A 24612-nucleotide genomic window follows, 5' to 3' on the forward strand; every position below is an offset into this window, starting at 1 on the left:
TTTGTAGGGGCTGAATGGGGTTACAGAGAGGGAAGGGTATGTAGGGGCTGGAGCAGGTTACAGAGATAGGGAGGTTGTCTAGGTACTGGAGGAGGTTACAGAGATAGGGAGAGTTGTAGGGGCTGGAGGAGGTTACAGGGATAGGGAGGGATGTAGGGGCTGGAGGAGGTTACAGAGATAGGGAGGGGTGTAGGGGCTGGAGGAGGTTACAGAGATAGGGACGGTTGTAGGGGCTGGAGGAGGTTACAGAGATAGGGAGGGGGTGTAGGGTATGGAGGAGGTTACAGAGATAGGGAGGGGGTGTAGGGGCTGGGGGAGGTTACAGAGATAGGGAGGGGTGTAGAGGCTGGAGGAGGTTACAGAGATAGGGAGGGATGTAGGGGCTGGAGGAGGTTACAGAGATAGGGAGGGGTGTCGGGGTTCGGGGAGATTACAGAGATAGGGAGGGGTTCTCGGGGCTGGAGGAGGTTACAGTGATAGGGAGGGGTGTAGGGGCTGGAGGAGGTTACAGAGATAGGGAGGGGTGTAGGGGCTGGAGGAGGTTACAGAGATAGGGAGGGGTGTAGGGGCTGGAGGGGGTTACACAGATAGGGTGGGGAAACAGGAAGAAAGGTGGTGTTTGTAAACAAAGATGACAATGTTCAAACGGAGGCGTTCCCAGACTAGGAGACAGTACAGCTCAGCGAGCACAGGCAGCAATAACAGAAGTGGACTTGATGCGAGTGGGGGCAGCAGAGTCCTGGATGCTTTGAACTTCAGTGGGTGGAAAATTAAAGCATTTGAATAGATTTAACCATGCAACAGATTAAGGTTTAAGCAACAGAGGGGACAGTGTAGAGGGAGGTTTACTCTGTATCTAACCCCTTGCTGTACCTGTCCTGGGAGTGTTTGATGGGGACAGAGCAGAGAGCTTTACTCTGTATCTAACCCCATGCTGTACCTGTCCTGGGAGTGTTTGATGGGGACAGTGTAGAGGGAGCTTTACTCTGTATCTAGCCCCATGCTGTACCTGTCCTGGGAGTGTTTGATGGGGACAGTGTAGAGGGAGCTTTACTCTGTATCTAACCCCGTGCTGTACCTGTCCTGGAGTGTTTGATGGGGACAGTGCTAGAGATGAAATCTCAGTCTGGCTCCAGAAATTGAATAATTTTTTCACACAGGTACCTGGGGGTCCAAGTGTGTCAGTGTTTAAATGTGGAAGGGTGGTTATCAAAGCAGATGGGATCTTGGGCTTCATAAATAGAGGTATTGAGTCCAAAAAAGGGCAGTTATACTGAGCCTTTATAAAGCTCTGCTTAGGCCACAAGTAGAGTATTGTTTCCAGTTCTGGTCACTGCAGTTTGGGAAGGAGGTGAGGGTCTTTGAGAGGGTTGTGGAGGAGATTGACCAGAACGGTCCCAGGGATGAGGGGATTTTAGTGACAGGGGTTAGATGTTGGAGAAGCTGGGGTTGTTCTCCTTGGGGCAAAGGAGATTGAGAGGGAGGATTTGATAGAGGTGGACAAGATGATGACAGGTTTGGATAAGGTGGACAAAGAAAAGCTGTTCCCATTGGCTGATAGGATAGGGACTGTGGGGAGGAACACAGATTTAAGGTTTTGGGTAAGTGGGGGAGATGTGAGGAGGAACGTTTTTACACAGTGAGCGGTAATGACCAGGAACTCGCTGCCCATGATGGGGGTGGAAGCGAAGGCAATGAATGATTTCAAAAGGAAATTGGATGGACTTATGAGGGGAATAAACTTGCAGGGATTCGGGGAAAGAGCGGCGGGGGAGAGGGAATGGGGCTGACTGGATTGGCGTGCAGAGAGCCAGCATGGACTCGATGGGCCCAATGGCCTCCTTCTGTGCTTTAAGGGACTATAACTCAGTGCCTCAGGTACAATTTGTCCAATGACTCGGTTAACCTACTGTGCTCTGCCTCAAACTGAAAGTTGACAGTCCTGAATTTATTCTCTGTCTGAGCTGCTGGGCTAAGGCTGGTGAATAAAGGCATCTGCGTACCCCTGTTTCTGTTTCGACGCTGCCCCCCTCCCCCCTACCGTGGACAGAGTCGGGGAGAGAGGTGATGCCTCTCGGCGTTAAATTGCCTGCTGTCAATCTTGCCTTCCCTGAGAAAGAATGGCTCTCCTGGGCAGGCTGCCAACAGAGTAAGGAGAGCCGACACGACAGGGAACACTGGGAGAAAACAGACTCGGCCAATCCCGGTGACTCAGTGCCACGTGTTCACGTTTCGGAATAAACGCGGGTCACATCGCTGCCTCGTTTCCAACATTACACACGAACATACGACATAGGAGCAGGAGTAGGCCTTTCGGCCCCTCTCTGCCCTTCAATAAGATCGCGGCTGATCTGTTTGTGTTTCGAGTTCCATGTTCCCATCTACCCCCCGATAACCGTTGATCCCCTTGCCCAACAAGAATCTATCTACCTCCTCCTTAAAAATATTCAGTGACCCCGCCTCCACCCCCTTCTGAGGCCGAGAGTTCCAAAGTCGCACGACCCTCTGTGAGAAAAAATTTCTCCTCATCTCTGTCCCTAAAAGGGCGACCCCTAATTTTAAAACAGTGGCCCCTAGTTCTGGACTCACCCACAAGAGGAAACATCCTTTCAACATCCACCTTGTCAAGACCATTCAGGATCTCGTACACTTCAATCAAGTCAAATGTTATGTTAAGTAAAGGCGTCAAGTTGTGTCCGTGATGGTTTTGAACCTTGGCCTCCGCCTGACCAGTCCCACTGCACGCGGTGTGACAGGCTTTGACCAGACAGCGCCCCCCCACAAGGATCCGGCAACATGGGCCACGAAACTTCCGCTTGCCATAACTAATCCGCACTCCCCACCCCCCCACCAAACCATTCTCCCCTTCCCTCACCCTTGACCATCCCATTAGGCCCAGCAGGCAGGCCACTTCGAGGTTAATTGCTGCCGGCGAGCGAGGGCGGTAGGTTGGCGGATGCTTGTAAATTCCCGCCTCCAGGTCAGAAGAACATGATTGGCTTTCCGTCTCCCTAATTCTTCTCCTGATGCTTTTGATGCTTAGGTGGTTGGATATCTGGAGGGTGTTAACCACACATCATGCATTTGCCGATCACTTATTTTATTTATAGGAAGGGTTTGTCCTCTTGTTAACCCTTGCTGCAATGCCAGTTTGTAGATCCTGGCACGCCCATGGCACACTCCCACAAGTATGATTCACCCCCCTGTGAGGCTTGGCATTGACTGTCAGCCCAGCTATTTGACTGAGGGGAGCAGCACAGGCAACCAGGAAGGCTCGCTGACGAATCTCGGCAAGTGTCCCTGCTCTCCCCTTCACCGGGGCCCAAGGAAGAGCGGAGCTGGTCGCAGAGGACAAGATTGCGGGCCGAAGGTACAGCCTCCCTGGTTGGTCTGACCCCCATATCCTGGTCCATCAACAAGACTGCCTAGTTCCCACCTCCCCCCTCTGTCCCGCCTGGATATTAATGGCGGCAAGGGATATGGGGACTGCGTAGAGGGGAAATGGCGTTGAGCTGGACGATCAGCCATGGTCTAGTTGAACGGCGAAGCAGGCTCGAGGGGCTGAGTGGCCTACTCCTGTGTCCCTATGCCTCAGCTCTTCTGCTGCTGAAACCCTCACCCGTGCCTTTGGTCCCTCTAGACTTGGCTACTCCAACAGCCAACAGTCTTGTGACTGGTCTCCCACCTTCTACCCTCCCTCATCCCATGCTGCCCTGTATCCTAACTTGCACCAAGTCTCGTTCATATCCACCAATCCCTGTGCTCGGCGACCTGCCGCTCAAGCAGCCCTTCATTTTTAAAAACCCTCATCCTTCCTTTCAAATCCCTCTGCAGCCTTGCCAAATCTCCCACCCCACCCCACCCCGTCTCTGTACTCTCCTCCAGCCCCACAACCCTTCGAGATCTCCGCGCTCCTCCAATTCTGGCCTCTTGCTTCCTCCCCGCTCCCCCCGCCTTGTTTTAACCACTCCACCGTTGGCGGCCGGGCCTTCAGCTGCCTGAGGTGGGGGGGGGGGGGGGTGGTCCCTGAGCTCTGGAATTCCCTCCCTAAACCTCTCCACCTCTCTCTCTCTCCCTCCTCCTTTAAGACGCTCCTTAAAACCGACCTCTTTGACCTTTGAGCTTTTGGTTACCTGACTCCTAAGTATCTCCTCATGTCAAGTTTGGCTTGATTATGCTCCTGTGAGGCACTTTGGGTCATTTTACTCCAGCAAAGGCGCTATATAAATGCTGTTGCTGTAAGATTCAATGCCAACACTTGTCCTATGCTGGCGCACTGAGCACCGAGGGCAATATTGGCCCAGGGAAGTCCAGTTCAGAGAAGGTTCACTCGGCTGGTTCCTGGGATGAGGGGAAGTTATCCTATGGGGAAAGGTTGGGACAGGCTGGGCCTGTATCCATCGGAGTTTAGAAGAACGAGAGGTGATCTTATCGAAACTTGTAATATCCTGAGGGGACTTGTCAAGGTAAATGCTGGGAGGATGTTTCCCCTTGTGGGAGAATCTAGACTGGGGTTCACAGTCTAAAAATAATGGGTCTCCTGTCTAATACAGAGATTGTGGCGCAGAGTGTCCTAACCGCTGATCATTTCACGACTGGCGTTCAACTTGGGTCGGGCCTCGGTTAGACCTCGCTCAGAGTTACCGTGCCCAGCTCCGCTCTCCGCATTGTAAAAAAGGTGGAGAAGCTGGGGAAAGAGCGGCGGAGACGACCTCGGAACCGAGAGGTCAGAACGGGCGGGAGGGGTGGAGCAGGCCGGGGGCTTTCTACTCCGGGGAAGGGAAGGCCGAGGGCGGCGAGGGAGCTGCGATCGGGCAAGAGGCGGAGGAGACGTTTCCATTTGCGGGGAAGGCCAGAACGAGGGTGGGCAGGGAGGTGGGGGTGGGCTAAAAGAATCACCCTCCCTCCTCAGCCGGCGTGAGGCTGCGAGCTCTGGGTGGGACCACGGGCGTTTGGGACCTCCTGAACCCTGGAGTGAGGGTGCCCCGATCCTAACAAAGCTTCCCACCAAGTTAAGCCACACCACCAGCACCCCCCTCATTGTCCCTGCCCCCTCCTCCCCTCCCCTCCCCCGCTCTATCTATGATGCTTGCCATTCACGGTTAAGTCTGCTTTTACTCCTGTCGCCCTGTAGCCTGAGTAAAGCAGGGTCTAACTCCCGCTCCATGAAGTGGAAACTTCCAGATTAATATCATTTACTGCATGGCAGAACACCCCCCACCCCCACTCACCACCCACCATCAACCCACCACCACCTCCCCCTATCCACCACCACCCACCACTCACCACCACCCATCCACCCCCACTCACCACCCACCCACCACCCCCCATCGACCAACCCACCACCACCTCCCCCCACCCACTCACCACCACCCCCCACTCACCACCACCCACCATCGACCCACCACCACCGCCCCCCATCCACCCACCACCCACCATCGACCCACCACCACCTCCCCCCACCCACCACCACCCACCATCGACCAACCCACCACCACCTCCCCCCACCCACTCACCACCACCCCCCCACTCACCACCACCCACCATCGACCCGCCACCACCGCCCCCCATCCACTCACCACCCACCAGCGACCCACCACCACCACCCCCCACCCACCACCACCCCCCCATCCACCAACCCCTACCCACCCATCAACACACACGACCCACCCACCATCCACCAACTCCTACCCACCCATCAACACCCACCACCCACCCACTACCACCAATCCCCACCCACCACCACCACCACCACCCCCCACCACTACCACCCCCCACCCTCCACCCACCACCCCCCAAACAACAATCACCACCACCCCCCCACCCACCCCCACCCATCCACCACCACCACCCCTTTTGCTGTCCCCTGATGGCCATTCAGGGGTCCACCCGGTCAACTGAGAGGAAAGAAGGTGCCGGAAGCCTTCCGCCAGGGAAAGTTCCAGCAAGGATCCAGGGGGGTGGGGGCGGCCCCAATCGAGAGACGAGGCTAACACAGGGCGGAGGGTGTGGGGGGCAACATCTGGAAAGGAACTCTCCGCCCATCTCCCGGCGGAACTCTGCAGCCGCCATTCCTGCCACTTCTCTCACTGTCCCTCAGCCTGTCTGAATACTGCCGCCAAGGGAAGCGGCATACCGGGGTGGCGGGGGGCTGGGGTGGGGTGGGGTGGGCTGGAGGCTCACAAAATGGCTGCCAGGGTTCCTGTACAATCTCAGCCAGGTGAATTTTGTTTCCGTCTTTGAGTTCTCTCTCTCTCTGTCTCCCTCTCCGTCTCTCTGTCTCCCCCCCGTGTCTCCCTGTGTCTCTCTCCCTGTGTCTCTCTGTATCTCTCTATCTTTCCCTGTGTCTCTCTCTCTGTGTCTCTCTCTCTCTCTGTCTCCGTCCCTGTGTCTCTCTGGGTCTCTCTGTATCTCTCCCTGCCCCTCTCTCTCTCTCTCTCTCTGTGTCTCTCTCTGCGTATCTCTTTCTGTGTCTCCCTCCCTCTCTCCCTGTCTCCTTCTCCCTCTCTCTGTGTCTCTTTCTTTGTATCTCTCCTTGTGTCCCTCTCTCTCTCTGTGTCTCTCTCTGTGTCTCTCCGTATCTCTCCCTGTGTCCCTCTCTCTGTCCCTCTCTCTGTCTCTCTCTCTGTCTCTCTCTCTCTGTCTCTCTTTTCTCTGTCTCTCTTTGCTCTGTCTCTCTTTGCTCTGTCTCGCTCTCTCCCTCTCTCTGCCTCTGTCTCCCTCCCTCTCTCTCTGTTTCTCTGGGTCTCTCTGTATCTCGCCGTGTCCCTCTCTCTCTGTTTCTCTCTCTCTCTGTCTCTCTCTTTCTCTCTCTCTCTCTGCCTCTGTCTCCCTCCCTCTCTCTCTCTGGGTCTCTCTGTATCTCTCCGTGTCCCTCTCTCTCTCTGTTTCTTTCTCTGTATCTCTCCGTATCTCTACTTGTGTCCCTCTCTCTCTTTCTCTCTCTCTATCTCTCTCTGTTTCTCTTTCCCTCTGTCTCTCTCTCCATGTCTCTCTCTGTCTCTCTCTCTATGCTGGATTGGTCTGTAAAGGCTTCGGCCTACCATGGTTTTCACGTGAAGTCCCGCAAAGATAAAGAGACTGAGGGCAAAACCGGGGCAAAGAGAGGGAAATAACATAGCAACGTAAGGAATAGGAGCAGGAGTCGGCCCCTCATGCCTGTCTTGTCACTCAGTAAGATGGTGGCTGATCTGCCCCAGGCCTCAATAAAATATTGGTCTTGTTTCTAAAGGGGCCGATTTGAAACACAGAGATTTTAACGTATGGAACTTGTATGGAACCTCGCTAGGGCCGCGACTGGAGTTACTGTGAACAGTTCTGTTACAAAACGGGTACCGGGGAACTGGACGAAACACAGGAAGGTTTGCAAAAGGGGAGAAGACGGCAGCTCCCAAGTTGGATGACTGGAATGCCTGCTGGGTACCAGGGAGGCCTGTCGTGATGTCCTCTGCCCCCGGGGTGGGTGGATATGGCCCACTCCGGCTTGGGAAGTGGTGGCAGTGGCGGTCATTGCTAATGCTGCACAGGTCAGCCATCCATAGAACCACAGAACACTACAGCACAGAAAACAGGCCATTCGGCCCTTCCAGCCTGTGCCGAAATATTATTCCGCTAGTCCCATTGACCTGCATCCAGTGCAGAAAGAGGATGAATAATCTCATCTGCGCCGCCAGGGTAAGTCAACCATCCCATCACTCTCAACTTGCACACTCAAAAAAAAACCATCACAAATTCAGACACGGGGATATCACGCACTGCTAGCTTAAGGGACATCACCACTTACTCTCACACACCCAGGCCTCACTAAAATATTGGCTTGTTTCTAAAGGGGCCGATTTGAAACACAAAGATTTTAATGTGGAACTTGTATGGAACCTCGCTAGGCCACCATTGGAGTTACTGTGAACAGTTCTGTTATGAAAAGGGTACCGGGGAACTGGACGAGACACAGGAAGGTTTGCAAAGTTAATACCAGGGCTGAAAGACCATACCCGTGAGAAAGATCGGAGCACTTTTCTCTAGCGTAGAGGAGACTGTGAGGTGCCCCGGTCCAGTTCAGTTTCTGGTTAATGGTAACCCCCCAGGATGTCGATAGTCAGGGGGGCGATGGGGATTCAGCGATGGTAATGGCCAAGGGTGGGGGGTGGTTAGTTTCTCCTCTTGTTGGAGATGGTCAATGCCTGGCACTTGTGTGGTGCCAATGTCGTTTGCCGCTCGTCGGTCCGAGCCTGGTTGATGCCCAGGTCTTGCTGCACGCGGGGCTCCATGACCTGAGTCGTCGCAAACGGGACTGAACCTCGTGCAGTCAGTGCAGACGCTGAGACAAGTGGCAAGTGAAGCCTGCCGAAGCTCACTCGAGCTGGGGTTGGTGTTGGTGGGGGCTGGGGGGGGTGGGGAAGGGGAGCAGGGAGGGAGGTCCCTGCTGACCCACCGCATCCGCTACTAAAGGGCCTGTTTGATCCATAGCCAGGCTGCAGTCCCTGGGAAAACTGGCTAACCTTTCCCATCTCGGCGAAATGCTCCCAAACTGGAGAACTCAACCCAGTCAGACAATCAAACATGGAACCATTTTAACTGAATGACCATTTTCCATCCCCCCACCACCATCTTCCCCCCCCCCCCCCCCCCCCCCCCCCCCCCCCTCTACACAGTGAACCGATCAAATGGGCCTTTGGGAGATCTTTATCAACGTGCTCCTAAAACAGAAAGGCCTATCACGCTGCTCAGGCCAACCTGGGGGAGCTTCTCACTGTGTCGAAAACCCACCAGTCCTAAAAAAGGCTGAGATATATTGCGCCTTTTACAACCACAAGGTTTCTCAAGAGGCTTCACAGCCGAGGAGGCGGTTTTTGAAGTGTAGTCGCTGCTGTGGTGAAGGAAATGCAGCAGGAAACTTGCGCACAGCAAGATCCCACAACAGCAATGCGATAATGACCCGGATCATCTGTCTTTAGCGATTTTGACTAAGGGGTTAATATTGGACCCAGGTCATTGATGAAGCAGCTGAAGATGGTTGGGCCGAGGACACTACCCTGAGGAACTCCTGCAGTGATGTCCTCGAGCTGAGATGACTGATCTCCAACAACCACAACCATCTTTCTTTGTGCTAGGTATGACTCCAACCAGCGGAGAGTTTTCCCCCCGATTCCCATTGACTCCAGTTTTGCTGGGGCTCCTTGATGCCACACTTGGTTAAATGCGGCCTTGATATCAAGGGCAGTCACTCTCATCTCACTGTGGGAGTTCAGCTCTTTTGTCCACGTTTGAACCAAGGCTGTAATGAGGTCAGGAGCTGAGTGACCCTGGTGGAACCCAAACTGGGCATCAGTGAGCAGGTTATTGCTAAGCAAGTGTCGCTTGATAGCACTGTTGATGATCCCTTCCATCACTTTACTGATGATGGAGAGTAGATTGATGGGACAGTAATTGGCCGGGTTGGATTTCTCCTGCTTTTTGTGTAAAGGACATACCTGGGCAATTTTCCACATAGCCGGGTAGATGCCAGTGTTGTAGCTGTACTGGAACAGCTTGGCTAGGGGCACGGCAAGTTCTGGAGCACAAGTCTTCAGTACTATTGCCAGAATGTTGTCAGGGCCCATAGTTTTTGCAGTTTCCAGTGCCTTCAGTTGTTTCTTGATATCACGTGGAGTGAATCAAATTGGCTGAAGATTGGCGTCTGTGATTATTTTTTTTACTAATTCTTTCACGGGAAGTGAGAGTCACTGGCTGGGCCCAAAATTTATTGTCCATCCCTAATTGCCCTTGAGAAGGTGGTACTGAGCTGCCTTCTTGAGCCGCTGCAGTCCATGTGGTGTAGGTACACCCACAGCGCTGTTAGAGAGGGAGTTGAAGGACTGAATGGCCTCCTTCTGTTCCTATATAATAGGTTTAAAGGGCTAAATGGCCTCCTTCTGTTCCTATATAACAGGTTTAAAGGGCTAAATGGCCTCCTTCTGTTCCTACATAACAGGTTTGAAGGGCTGAATGGCCTCCTTCTGTTCCTATATAACAGGTTTGAAGGGCTGAATGGCCTCCTTCTGTTCCTATATAACAGGTTTGAAGGGCTGAATGGCCTCCTTCTGTTCCTATATAACAGGTTTGAAGGGCTGAATGGCCTCCTTCTGTTCCTATATAATAGGTTTAAAGGGCTGAATGGCCTCCTTCTGTTCCTATATAACAGGATTGAAGGGCTGAATGGCCTCCTTCTGTTCCTACATAACAGGTTTAAAGGGCTGAATGGCCTACGTCTGTTCCTATATAACAGGTTTGAAGGGCTGAATGGCCTACGCCTGTTCCTATATAACAGGTTTGAAGGGCTGAATGACCTACTTCTGTTCCTATATAACCGGCTTGAAGGGCTGAATGGCCTATGCCTGTTCCTATATAACAGGTTTTGAAGGGCCGAATAGCCTATGCCTGTTCCTATATAACAGGTTTTGAAGGGCTGAATGGCCTACGCCTGTTCCTATATAACAGGTTTTGAAGGGCTGAATGGCCTACGCCTGTTCCTATATAACAGGTTTTGAAGGGCTGAATGGCCTCCTTCTGTTCTTATATAACAAGTTTGAAGGGCTGAATGGCCTCCTTCTGTTCCTATATAACAGGTTTGAAGGGCTGAATGGCCTTCTGTTCTTATATAACAGGATCGAAGGGCTGAATGGCCTACGTCTGTTCCTATATAACAGGTTTGAAGGGCTGAATGGCCTCCTTCTGTTCCTATATAACATGGGCTCCAAGGGTTGAGTGGGGCTCCTCCTGTTCCAATGAGAGAATGGGGGGGGTGGGGGGGGGGGATGGTGGTGGCGGCACCAAACAAGAAACAGGGAGATTCGGCGCTGGGAGACACCGGCGCTGTGGTGGGATGGGAGGCGAGGGGGGCGGGGGCGGCGGCGGCGGCGGCGGCTGCTGCTGACATCAATGGGCGCAGGCCTCCCGGCGCTAAATCCGAGCCCCCGGATGTGGCACTGATCCTCCGGAACGGCAGCTGAGCGCTTTGTCAGATGGGGAAGGGGTGGACGCAGTGCCCGGGGGAGGAGTACGAGGGAGGGAAGCGGGGCCGGATTCAGGCCGGAGCTGTCCCCCATCCAAGTTTGGCGAGGCTCACTGATCTCCTCCCGACGTGCTAGCGCCTCGGGAAAAAAAAAGGGGGAGCTGGATTTTGTTATACATCCACGCTGCTGCCTAGGTCTGCCACTCTAGTCACAAACATAGCCTCTACTGGCTTTTAAAGTACATTTATATACGTGCCGGTACAGACTCGATGGGCCGAAGGGCCTCTTCTGCGCTCTGTGATTCTGTGATATACGGAACAATTCTCTCCTGAAGAGTAAATGCTTGCGTACATATCTAGATAGATAGATATATGTAGGACCTATAGCTCAGTCACACATCTCAAGGTGCTTCACAGCAGCATGTATCAGACAACAATTTGCACCCCCACCCCACCCCACGCCAAGCCAAGCCAAGCCACATCAGGAGATAGTTGGGGGACAGGCGGTCAAAAGCTCGGTCAAAGGGGTCGATTTTAAGGAGCGTCTTAAAGGAGGGAGAGAGAGGGAGAGACAGGGGGAGGTTGAGAGGGAGGGAATTCCAGAGCTCAGGCCACCCCCACCCCCCACAGGCAGCTGAAGGCCCGGCCGCCAGCGGTGGAGCCACTAGAATCGGGAAGGCCGATCAGAGTTGCCGAGCCAGAGGCCTCGAAGGATCTCTACTTCCGAGTGCCGGAGGTGCCACCGAGACTGCGACGCGGTCAAGAGCCGGAGAAGCTGACGGAATTTGACATCCAGCCAGCACCAGAGAGAGACAGACAGAGACAGAGAGAGATCCCTCCTTTCCCTGCCTCCCTCGCGCAGCAACAATCCCACCAAGACTGGCCAAGGCCTGATCGCGCAAGCCCCGGTCTGGCGAGGGACGCCTCTGGCCCTCTGAGGCAAGGAAAAGCCGCCGGTGCCTCGCTTCCGGCCCTACAGCCTCCTCTCCGGCCACCTTTCTTGCCGTCCTCGGCCCTGAGCTGAAGGCGGCAGCGGAGACACTGGCCGAACTTTGGCCCCGGACAGAGGAGGGGGAGGAGGGGGGGGGGGAGGTGTGCCTTGCCCAACCGGATCGATCCTGGGATCGGCCCAGCCTTTTACCCTTCGGTATCCACGGGGTACTTTGCCCGTCACGGTCGTCCAAAAGCTCCGGCCTCCCTAAGGCCTCCTCAAGGACCTGACAGCGGGACCGCCCGGCCTACCTGGCCAGGTTGGAGCCCTGCTGCCCGGAGGCGATTTGCCACCCTCCCCCCCCAAACGCTCCCACCCTCGCCTAAGCAGAGCTGACCGCGAAGGGGGGACGGCAAGGGGGACACGAAGGCCTGAATGAGCCGTCCAGACGTAGAGGCGAAGGGGAGGGCGGGGGGGGGGGGGGGGGGGGGGGGGTGGGGAGGTGTTAGGCACGCAAAGGTGCGGCCTTCAAACACGACCTGAGGCCTAAAGCCGCCGGGGGGGGGGGGGGGGGGGGGGGCCTGGTCTAGGGCAAGCCGGTCGGACATCATCAACAGCACAAACGCTCGATTACGGGCCGCATTTCAAAGCAGATTCCCCTTCACAAGACCCACCTTCTTTTCACGTTGGAAGGGGGGTGGGGGTGGGGCCGGAAGCGGACCCCGGCCTCCGCTATTCCGACCGCCAAACCTTCTTAAAGAGCCACGTTGCCGCGACGACGGGCAGCCTTCCCACTGCTCCGCGCGCTTTTTAATTTGCTTCGACCCGTCGCCAAGGCCCAAGTCCTGAAGCAGGGCTGGCGGTTGGGGGTTGGAGGGGGGGGGGGGGGAGAGGGGGCGGAGGTCACAGGTCAGGGACGGTGACTTACCCACTGGATAGCGCTCGTTGATGGGCCAGTTGTCCACCTGCAGCGTGGCGTTCCCGCCGCTTCTCGTGAACCGCACCACGTGGTACTTGCCGTCGTTGACGACGATGTTCGTCTCCTCGATCACAATGTCATCGGTCCCCACGTTAAATATCACCTGAATTTTCCCTTGTTCCTGCGGAGGGAGGGAGAGGGAGAGAGAGAGAGGGAAGCGGTTAGCAAAAGGACGGGACAACAACAACAACAACAAAAACGACTTGCATTTACGTAGCGCCAGAATGGAAACCTCCCCGGCGGGCTCTTCACAGGGAGGGTCACGGAACATAACTTGACCCCCGGTGCCACGTGAGGAGGTAGTTACAGGGCAGGTGGCTGAGCGTCTAGCCGAAGAGGGAGGTTTTGAGGGAGGGTGGTGGGGGTGTGGGGGAGGGGGAGGGGGGGGGGGGGGGGGAGGTGGGGGTGGAGACGGTTCGGGGAGGGGGGGGATTCGAGGGACAAGCCGCTCGTTTGAGGTGGGAGTAGCCGACCGAATCGACGAGAAAGGCCGGTTTGGTGGGTAGTTGGGGGGGGGTGGGGGGAGTGCAGGCACTAGCACAAGGGGGTCTCCCTCGAACGTGGGCGAAGGCAGGCAAATCGGCCTTGGCAGTTTTCGGGGAAACCTGGTCCGCGGGGCGGGGGGGCCAGGTCTCCGCGGTGAATTGAGATTTAAAAAGTAAATCGCCGGGAGGTGGCGCTTCCGTCGCCTGCGTCTTCGGGCGAGCGATTATGAAGCTTGGAGGCCTTTTTTTTAATCTTCCTTCCCCCCCCAACCCCGCCTCCGGTTTCTATGGCCTTCACTTCAGGCTGTTCGGGTTTTCAGTACCCCCCCCCCCACCAACTCCGAGGCAGCTCTCTGCCTTCGGGGAGCGATTGCTGCTCGCACCCCCAAACCCTGGCAGCACTGAGCCTTTACATCTCTGAAGGCAGAGGGGCATGTTAGTGGGGTGGTGAAAAAGGCACGTGGGACACTTGCCTTCATCAATCGAGGCATAAATTACAAAAGTAGGGAGGTCATGTTGGTGTTGTATAGAACCTTGGTGAGGCCACAGCTGGAGTACTGTGTGCAGTTCTGGTCGCCACATTATAGGAAGGATGTGATTGCACTGGAGGGGGTGCAGAGGAGATTCACCAGGATGTTGCCTGGGATGAAACATTTAAGTTATGAAGAGAGGTTGGATAGACTTGGGTTGTTTTCATTGGAGCAGAGAAGACTGAGGGGTGACCTGATCGAGGTGTACAAGATTATGAGGGGCATGGACAGGGTGGATAGGGGGCAGCTGTTCCCCTCAGTTGAAGGGTCAGTCACCAGGGGACATAAGTTCAAGGTGAGGGGCAGGAGGTTTAGGGGGGATGTGAGGAAAAACCCTTTTACCCAGAGGGTGGTGAGGGTCTGGAATGTGCTGCCTGGGAGGGTGGTGGAGGCGGGTTGCCTCACATCCTTTAAAAAGTACCTGGATGAGTACTTGGCACGTCAGAACATTCAAGGCTATGGGCCAAGCGCTGGTAAATGGGGTTAGGTAGGTGGGTCAGGTGTTTCTCACGTGTCAGTGCAGACTCGATGGGCCGAAGGGCCTCTTCTGCACTGTGTGATTCTGTGATTCTTTCAGCACGCGCTACAAAGCCGGCCGCCCATTAGCTGGCCAACCAGCGTGAATTTGCGAGTCGGGCGTCCATTCCCCGGCCCATCCCAATCCGGCCAACCAAAAAATCCTGCCCCACCCCCCCCCGACCCCTTGTCTTTGAATCTTTAGGTCTTCATAGCCGGAGGATTTGAGTACAGGAACAGGGATGTCTTGCTGCAATGGTACAGGGCCTTGGTGAGACCACACCTGGAATATTGTGTGCAGTTTTGGTCTCCTTATCTGAGGAAGGATGTACTTGCTATAGAGGGAGTGCAGCAAAGGTTTACCCGACTGATTCCTGGGATGGCAGGACTGACATATGAGGAGAGATTGAGTCGGTTAGGATTATATTCGCTGGAGTTCAGAAGAATGAGGGGGGATCTCATAGAAACCTATAGAATTCTAACAGGACCAGACAGGGTAGATGCAGGAAGGATGTTCCCGATGGTGGGGGGAGTCCAGAGCCAGGGGTCACAGTCTGAGGGTACGGGGTAGACCATTTAGGACTGCGATGAGGAGAAATTTCTTCACCCAGAGAGTGGAATTCGCTACCACAGAAAGTAACTGAGACCAAAACATTGTATGTTTTCAAGAAGGAGTTGGATATAGCTTTTGGGGTGAATGGGATCAAAGGGTACGGGGAGAAAGCGGGAGTAGGCTATTGAGTTGGATGATCAGCCATGATCGTAATGAATGGCGGAGCAGGCTCGAAGGGCCGAATGGCCTCCTCCTGCTCCTAGTTTCTATGTTAATAGAACTCACTTCTCCCAATGAGACTACAAGGAGACCTTAACCATCCTTTGACGTCTCCTGGGAGTCAAAGGGGGCTGGCGAATTTAGCAAGCCAGCCGGCGCTGGTGAGTCAGTGTATAAACCCCAGTGTCAGCTCCTAACGTAAGCCTCGTCTAATCCTGATTTAATGCTGATGTCCCCTTTCCCTTCTGCCACTGCAGGCCTGAACCGGATTCCCAGCTCTCGGCAGTTTTACTTTTGTCCCTGTTCCGGTGGGTGTGGGTGCCCAGCCACACACTCGCCTCCTTCCCCAATCTCCGAAAAGTGATGCAGCTCCCGAGAGTAGTCCTTTCAGCGGAAAGGAAGCACTGTCTGGGTCTGAAATGCAGACGTCTCTCGCATCTCCCTAATGAGCTATTTAGCACGCGTCGCCCTCTCTGTCATGATGAGCGAGCGATCTCCTGCTTCGGGCTAGCGAGTGCCTGAATCTTGGGCGATGTTAGCGCAACGGCTGCGCCGGGACCCCCAAGCTGGCCTCAGCCTCCCCTCTTCCCCCTCCCCCCCCCACACCAAGCACCCGGCTACCCAAACCGGGCTCGATCGCTAGGTCTTGCTTGCAACACCCGCCCTGTGTCCCGCCTGGTGTCTGCTTTCCCCTCCCAGCCCCAAAAGTCAGCCAGCTTTGCCCCTCACCCCCCAAACCTGCCCGAGAGCTCTCAGTCGCTGGAAGGTGGGCGGGAGCGATGCATGCCAGAGTCAAATAGTCCGCCCATCAATGCCCGGGTCGGAGCCATCCAAGCAACACTCTAATGCGCTCAGCGTAGCTGGGATGGAGGGGGAGGTGGGTGGGGTGGGTGGGTGCGGTGGTGGGGGGGAGGGAGGTGGTGTCCAGCACCCCACCCACGTCCCCCGAATCCTCCCTTCGCCCACCATGGGCTCCAGCAGGGGATTGCGAGGGTGCGGGCTGGTGGCACAGGCAGGGGTGGACCCAGGAGCTGGGCGTCTGGCAAGCCTGCGCCTGCCAAAGTCCCGGAGAAAATCCTGTCCCCCACCCCACTCCTCCCAATTTCCCCCCCCACTACACCGTACCCCGCAGGCCGAGGGTCCCCGCCCTGCAATTCATGGCTGGGCTCCCCACCCCTCCCCCCGACACCGGGCGGGCAGCCTATTCCCCCCGCGCACGGCTCATCCCGAGCTCTGCGAGCCTCTGGCCAAGCCCCCCCCCCGACCCCCTCGCTCTACCCCCCCCTCCCAAAAAAAAACCCACTGGCTCCCAGGACTGGCAGCCCAGCAATTGGGGGGAAAAAAAAAAAAGCAAATCTCCATCCAGCTCTCCGCCTTCTCGCCTCCTCCTTACCCGACACGCCCTCCGGAATCTCCGCCATCCTCCGATTCCGGCCTCTCGAACCCCAACCCCCACGATTTCCCATCGCTCCGCTATTGGCGGCCGGGCCTTCGGCTGCCTTGGATGGGGGGGGCCCTAAGCTTTGGAACTCCCTCCCTTAACCTCTCCGCCTCCCTCTCTCTCTCTCCCTTCCGAAAAGTTGCTCCTTAAAACCCAAGCGCTGTATTCCAGTCCATTAAGGGTTAATGTCCAACTGGCTGCCTGTGGGTGATTCAGTCAGTGTCATCGTTTACGGGTAATTAAATGTGTTTTGATGCTGACGGACGTGGATAGTCTCGGGGGCACAGCTGGTGCTGGTGACAGAGCGCGGAGGGGTTGTCAGCCGAGGGTGGATATACATAACTCTAGGGCCATCGCTGCATGGGTCAAAATCCCGGGACTCCCCTCCCTAACAGCGCCGTGGGTGTACCTACACCACACGGGACTGCAGCGACTCAAGAAGGCGGCTCACCACCACCACCACCTTCTCAAGGGGGCACTTAGGGACCGGACAATACGTGCTGGGCCCGGCCAGTGATGTCCGCATCTCAAGCACAAATGAATTTTAAAAGCCCCCCCCTGCGAAAAGGAAACTTTGATAGTCCTTTTGCCGAGCGCTGTCATGGAACCTTCCAGCGCATGAGAGGCCATTCTGCCCAATGCGCCTGTGCTGACACTGTTAGTCCCACTCCCTGCTCTCCGTGTCTCTGTAAAAAATCTTTTCCCCTTCGAGTATTTGTCCAAAGTTCCGATTGAATCTGCTTCCGCCGCCCTTTCAGGCAGCGCCTTCCAGATCACAACAACTTGCTGTGTAAAAAAAACATTCTCCTCATCTCCCTCCTCTGGTTCTTTAACCGATTCTCTTCAATCTGTGTCCCCCTCTGGTTACCGACCCTCCTGCCGCTGGGAACAGTCTCTCCTTATTTACTCTGTCCAAACTGCCTTGTGATGTTGAACACCTCGATTAAATCTCCCTCAGTACGGACCCTCTGGTAGTGCAGCAGTCCCTCAGTTCTGATCCTCCGACAGTGCAGCACTCCCTCAGTACTGACCCTCCGACAGTGCAGCACTCCCTCGGTACTGACCCTCCGACAGTGCAGCACTCCCTCAGTACTGACCCTCCGACAGTGCAGCACTCCCTCAGTACTGACATCCGACAGTGCAGCAATCCTTCAGTACTGACCCTCCGACAGTGCAGCACTTCCTCAGTACTGACCCTCTGACAGTGCAGCACTCCCTCAGTACTGACCCTCCGACAGTGCAGCGCTCTCTCAATTCTGACCCTCCGACAGTGCAGCGCTCCCTCGGTACTGACCCTCCGACAGTGCAGCGCTCCCTCAGTACTGACCCTCCGACAGTGCAGCACTCTCTCAATTCTGACCCTCCGACAGTGCAGCGCTCCCTCAGTACTGACCCTCCGACAGTGCAGCTCTCCCTCAGTACTGACCCTCCGACAGTGCAGCATTCTCTCAATTCTGACCCTCCGACAGTGCAGCACTCCCTCAGTACTGACCCTCTGACAGTGCAGCAGTCCCTCAGTACTGACCCTCCGACAGTGCAGCGCTCCCTCAGTACTGACCCTCCGACAGTGCAGCACTCTCTCAATTCTGACCCTCCGACAGTGCAGCGCTCCCTCAGTACTGACCCTCCGACAGTGCAGCTCTCCCTCAGTACTGACCCTCCGACAGTGCAGCATTCTCTCAATTCTGACCCTCCGACAGTGCAGCGCTCCCTCAGTACTGACACTCCGACAGTGCGGCAATCCCTCAGTACTGACCCTCCGACAGTGCAGCGCTCCCTCAGTACTGACCCTCCGACAGTGCAGCACTGTCAGAGGGTCAGTTCTGAGGAAGGGTGCTCTGCACAGGCAGTGTTTAGTGATCTCTCACTTGGTGGGCGGTGAGTGGTTGGGGAGGGAGGTCTCCGTATGCGAGGGGGGTGGGGGGAGGTGTGTGGCCAGAGGTCAGCGGGGAGGGGGAGAGGGCCCGAGGTGCGCTGTACGATAACAACCTGACAACTCGAGTCTATCAGCCCGTCACGCTCTAGCGAATTCCATCAAGGGCTACATTTGCTTCAATTAGGGGATTTGAATAGAGACACAGGCAGGCAGCCTGGCTGGCAGTCAGCGGTGACCTTTACCGGAGCGAGGGGTCATTCTTCCATCTTAGCGCGGCCAGGGTCGGGGGTGGCGGGAGGGGGTGGGAGTGTCCTCCTGAGGTCACTCCAGCCGCGCCTCCAGACCATCGCGCAGCTCCGAATCCCACTCCCGAACCCCGGTGGGGTGGGGGGTTTTCGAGGAACCTCTTGCACTCTCGGTAAGGGAAGGCCAGTGCAAAACTGACCGCGCGCCTCTCATAGCTCCTTGGTTCTTTAGCCGATTCTCTTCAATCTGTGTCCCCCTCTGGTTACCGACCCCCCTGCCACTGGGAATAGTCACTCCTTATTTAGTCAATCGCTCATGATGTTGAACACCCCAATTAAGTCACCCCCTTAACCTTCCCCGCTCTGAGGAGAACAATCCCGGTGTCTCCAGTCTCTCCACATGAACGGAAATCTCCTCATCCCTGGTCCCATTCCGGTAAATCTCCCTCCGCACCCTCTCCCGGGGCCTAGACGTCCTTCCCACAGTGCGGTGCCCAGAGTGGGGCACCATGCTCCAGCTGAGGCCTAAGGCCTAACCAGGGTTTTCCAAAGGGTTTAGCTTCCCTTGCCTCTTGCTGGTGGGTTCTCGTGTGTTCAGGTCTCCATCCCCCTCTCCAGTTCCCCTCGAGTGCCAGAGTCCTCCCTGTATCCGGCCTGCTCTCCCTCCACTCTGCACCCTCTCTCTGAACCCCAAAAGCATCTAGTACAGCCCTCCCTGCCGAGACCCTCTATCTGTCACCATTTTGTTTCCCTGCTGACTTACGGGGATTGACTAACGTTTTACGGTATAACATTGTCCAGTTACAGCAATGATTTGAGGATTTAATTGTGACCCGGCACATCAGCAACAATTGACCCAGAGACAAATTTATACACATGGATCAATATCCCATCACCAAAGTAGAAAAAGTCTAATAAAGGGTGGGGTCTCTAATGAGGGGATCAAAAATGGACAGGGTCTATAATGCATGGGGTTTATACAGGCCAGGGTCTGTACAGGGCGGGTCTAATAAGGGTGGGTCCATAAAGGGTGGGTCTGTAGTGGGTGGAGTCTATAAAGAGTGGAGTCTGTAATGGGTGGAGTCTATAATGGATGTGTCGAATCGGTAACATTGTGGGAGGGTGATGGAGTTCAGTAACATTGTGGGAGGGGTGACGGGGCTCAGTAACATTGTGGGAGGGGTGACGGGGCTCAGTAACATTGTGGGAGGGGTGATGGAGTTCAGTAACATTGTGGGAGGGGTGACGGGGCTCAGTAACATTGTGGGAGGGTGATGGAGTTCAGTAACATTGTGGGAGGGGTGACGGGGTTTAGTAACATTGTGGGAGGGGTGACGGGGCTCAGTAACATTGTGGGAGGGGTGATGGAGTTCAGTAACATTGTGGGAGGGTGATGGAGTTCAGTAACATTGTGGGAGGGGTGATGGAGTTCAGTAACATTGTGGGAGGGGTGATGGAGTTCAGTAACATTGTGGGAGGGTGATGGAGTTCAGTAACATTGTGGGAGGGGTGACGGGGTTTAGTAACATTGTGGGAGGGGTGACGGGGTTTAGTAACATTGTGGGAGGGGTGACGGGGCTCAGTAACATTGTGGGAGGGGTGACGGGGTTCAGTAACATTGTGGGAGGGGTGACGGGGTTTAGTAACATTGTGGGAGGGATGACGGGGTTTAGTAACATTGTGGGAGGGGTGATGGAGTTCAGTAACATTGTGGGAGGGGTGACGGGGTTTAGTAACATTGGAGGGGTGATGGGATTCAGTAACATTGTGGGAGGGGTGAAGGGGCTCAGTAACATTGTGGGAGGGGTGATGGAGTTCAGTAACATTGTGGGAGGGGTGATGGAGTTCAGTAACATTGTGGGAGGGGTGATGGAGTTCAGTAACATTGTGGGAGGGGTGACGGAGTTCAGTAACATTGTGGGAGGGGTGACGGGGTTCAGTAACATTGTGGGAGGGGTGACGGGGTTTAGTAACATTGTGGGAGGGGTGATGGAGTTCAGTAACATTGTGGGAGGGGTGATGGAGTTCAGTAACATTGTGGGAGGGGTGACGGGGTTTAGTAACATTGTGGGAGGGGTGACGGGGTTCAGTAACATTGTGGGAGGGGTGACGGGGTTTAGTAACATTGTGGGAGGGTGATGGAGTTCAGTAACATTGTGGGAGGGGTGACGGGGTTTAGTAACATTGTGGGAGGGTGATGGAGTTCAGTAACATTGTGGGAGGGGTGACGGGGTTTAGTAACATTGTGGGAGGGTGATGGAGTTCAGTAACATTGTGGGAGGGGTGACGGGGCTCAGTAACATTGTGGGAGGGGTGACGGGGTTTAGTAACATTGTGGGAGGGGTGACGGGGCTCAGTAACATTGTGGGAGGGGTGACGGGGTTTAGTAACATTGTGGGAGGGGTGACGGGGTTTAGTAACATTGTGGGAGGGGTGACGGGGCTCAGTAACATTGTGGGAGGGGGGACGGGGCTCAGTAACATTGTGGGAGGGTGATGGAGTTCAGTAACATTGTGGGAGGGGTGACGGGGCTCAGTAACATTGTGGGAGGGGTGACGGGGCTCAGTAACATTGTGGGAGGGTGACGGGGTTTAGTAACATTGTGGGAGGGGTGACGGGGCTCAGTAACATTGTGGGAGGGTGATGGAGTTCAGTAACATTGTGGGAGGGGTGATGGAGTTCAGTAACATTGTGGGAGGGGTGATGGAGTTCAGTAACATTGTGGGAGGGGTGACGGGGCTCAGTAACATTGTGGGAGGGGTGATGGAGTTCAGTAACATTGTGGGAGGGGTGACGGGGCTCAGTAACATTGTGGGAGGGGTGACGGGGTTTAGTAACATTGTGGGAGGGGTGACGGGGCTCAGTAACATTGTGGGAGGGGTGACGGGGTTTAGTAACATTGTGGGAGGGGTGACGGGGCTCAGTAACATTGTGGGAGGGGTGATGGAGTTCAGTAACATTGTGGGAGGGGTGACGGGGTTGAGTAACATTGTGGGAGGGGTGACGGGGCTCAGTAACATTGTGGGAGGGTGATGGAGTTCAGTAACATTGTGGGAGGGTGATGGAGTTCAGTAACATTGTGGGAGGGGTGACGGGGCTCAGTAACATTGTGGGAGGGTGATGGAGTTCAGTAACATTGTGGGAGGGTGATGGAGTTCAGTAACATTGTGGGAGGGGTGATGGAGTTCAGTAACATTGTGGGAGGGTGATGGAGTTCAGTAACATTGTGGGAGGGGTGATGGAGTTCAGTAACATTGTGGGAGGGGTGATGGAGTTCAGTAACATTGTGGGAGGGGTGACGGGGCTCAGTAACATCGTGGGAGGGGTGATGGAGTTCAGTAACATTGTGGGAGGGGTGACGGGGTTTAGTAACATTGTGGGAGGGGTGACGGGGCTCAGTAACATTGTGGGAGGGGTGACGGGGCTCAGTAACATTGTGGGAGGGGTGACGGGGCTCAGTAACATTGTGGGAGGGGTGACGGGGTTTAGTAACATTGTGGGAGGGGTGACGGGGCTCAGTAACATTGTGGGAGGGGTGACGGGGCTCAGTAACATTGTGGGAGGGGTGACGGGGTTTAGTAACATTGTGGGAGGGGTGATGGGGCTCAGTAACATTGTGGGAGGGGTGACGGGGCTCAGTAACATTGTGGGAGGGGTGACGGGGCTCAGTAACATTGTGGGAGGGGTGACGGGGCTCAGTAACATTGTGGGAGGGTGATGGAGTTCAGTAACATTGTGGGAGGGGTGATGGAGTTCAGTAACATTGTGGGAGGGGTGACGGGGCTCAGTAACATTGTGGGAGGGGTGATGGAGTTCAGTAACATTGTGGGAGGGGTGATGGAGTTCAGTAACATTGTGGGAGGGTGATGGAGTTCAGTAACATTGTGGGAGGGGTGATTGAGTTCAGTAACATTGTGGGAGGGGTGACGGGGCTCAGTAACATTGTGGGAGGGGTGATGGAGTTCAGTAACATTGTGGGAGGGGTGATGGAGTTCAGTAACATTGTGGGAGGGGTGACGGGGTTGAGTACCATTGTGGGAGGGGTGACGGGGTTTAGTAACATTGTGGGAGGGGTGAAGGGGCTGGGTAACATTGTGGGAGGGGTGATGGAGTTCAGTAACATTGTGGGAGGGGTGACGGGGCTGGGTAACATTGTGGGAGGGGTGACGGGGCTCAGTAACATTGTGGGAGGGGTGACGGGGTTCAGTAACATTGTGGGAGGGGTGACGGTGTTTAGTAACATTGTGGGAGGGGTGACGGGGCTCAGTAACATTGTGGGAGGGGTGACGGGGTTTAGTAACATTGTGGGAGGGGTGACGGGGCTCAGTAACATTGTGGGAGGGGTGACGGGGCTCAGTAACATTGTGGGAGGGGTGACGGGGCTCAGTAACATTGTGGGAGGGGTGATGGAGTTCAGTAACATTGTGGGAGGGGTGACGGGGTTCAGTAACATTGTGGGAGGGGTGACGGGGTTCAGTAACATTGTGGGAGGGGTGACGGGGTTGAGTAACATTGTGGGAGGGGTGACGGGGTTCAGTAACATTGTGGGAGGGGTGACGGGGTTGAGTAACATTGTGGGAGGGGTGACGGGGTTCAGTAACATTGTGGGAGGGTGATGGAGTTCAGTAACATTGTGGGAGGGGTGATGGAGTTCAGTAACATTGTGGGAGGGGTGATGGAGTTCAGTAACATTGTGGGAGGGGTGACGGGGTTTAGTAACATTGTGGGAGGGTGATGGAGTTCAGTAACATTGTGGGAGGGGTGATGGAGTTCAGTAACATTGTGGGAGGGGTGACGGGGTTTAGTAACATTGTGGGAGGGGTGACGGGGTTTAGTAACATTGTGGGAGGGGTGACGGGGCTCAGTAACATTGTGGGAGGGGTGACGGGGCTGGGTAACATTGTGGGAGGGGTGATGGATTTCAGTAACATTGTGGGAGGGGTGACGGGGTTTAGTAACATTGTGGGAGGGGTGACGGGGCTGGGTAACATTGTGGGAGGGGTGACGGGGCTCAGTAACATTGTGGGAGGGGTGACGGGGTTTAGTAACATTGTGGGAGGGGTGACGGGGTTTAGTAACATTGTGGGAGGGGTGACGGGGTTTCGTAACATTGTGGGAGGGGTGACGGGGCTCAGTAACATTGTGGGAGGGGTGACGGGGTTTAGTAACATTGTGGGAGGGGTGACGGGGTTTAGTAACATTGTGGGAGGGGTGACGGGGCTGGGTAACATTGTGGGAGGGGTGACGGGGCTGGGTAACATTATGGGAGGGGTGACGGGGCTCAGTAACATTGTGGGAGGGGTGACGGGGCTCAGTAACATTGTGGGAGGGGTGACGGGGCTCAGTAACATTGTGGGAGGGGTGATGGGGCTCAGTAACATTGTGGGAGGGGTGACGGGGCTCATTAACATGGGAGGGGTGACGGGGCTCGGTAACATTGTGGGAGGGGTGACGGGGCTCGGTAACATTGTGGGAGGGGTGACGGGGTTCAGTAACATTGTGGGAGGGGCGACGGGGTTTAGTAACATTGTGGTATGGGTGACGGGGTTTAGTAACATTGTGGGAGGGGTGACGGGGCTCAGTAACATTGTGGGAGGGTGATGGAGTTCAGTAACATTGTGGGAGGGGTGACGGGGCTCGGTAACATTGTGGGAGGGGTGACGGGGCTCAGTAACATTGTGGGAGGGGTGACGGGGTTTAGTAACATTGTGGGAGGGGTGACGGGGTTTAGTAACATTGTGGGAGGGGGTCACAGTGTTCAGTAACTCTCGGGGAATGTGCTGGACAGCTTGGGGCTGGTTTGTCGTGATATCTGTTTGGGGGTGGGGGGTGCATGGGGCTGAGGGA

General features: G+C 55.5%; 1 protein-coding gene across 2 annotated transcripts in view; it reads right to left on the reverse strand.

Annotated features, from left to right (window-relative positions):
- LOC121272973 (neurexin-2-like) overlaps window positions 1-24612 on the reverse strand; it is a 2565635-nt gene that overhangs the window by 486980 nt on the left and 2054043 nt on the right. For both annotated transcript variants that reach the window (XM_041179880.1, XM_041179879.1), the window contains exon 24: window positions 12850-13021. In XM_041179880.1, coding sequence (XP_041035814.1) covers window positions 12850-13021 — 172 coding nt within the window. The remainder of the gene's footprint in view (window positions 1-12849; window positions 13022-24612) is intronic.

The sequence above is a fragment of the Carcharodon carcharias genome, chromosome 37, assembly GCF_017639515.1.
Source record: "Carcharodon carcharias isolate sCarCar2 chromosome 37, sCarCar2.pri, whole genome shotgun sequence".
In the NCBI taxonomy this organism is placed as follows: domain Eukaryota; kingdom Metazoa; phylum Chordata; class Chondrichthyes; order Lamniformes; family Lamnidae; genus Carcharodon; species Carcharodon carcharias.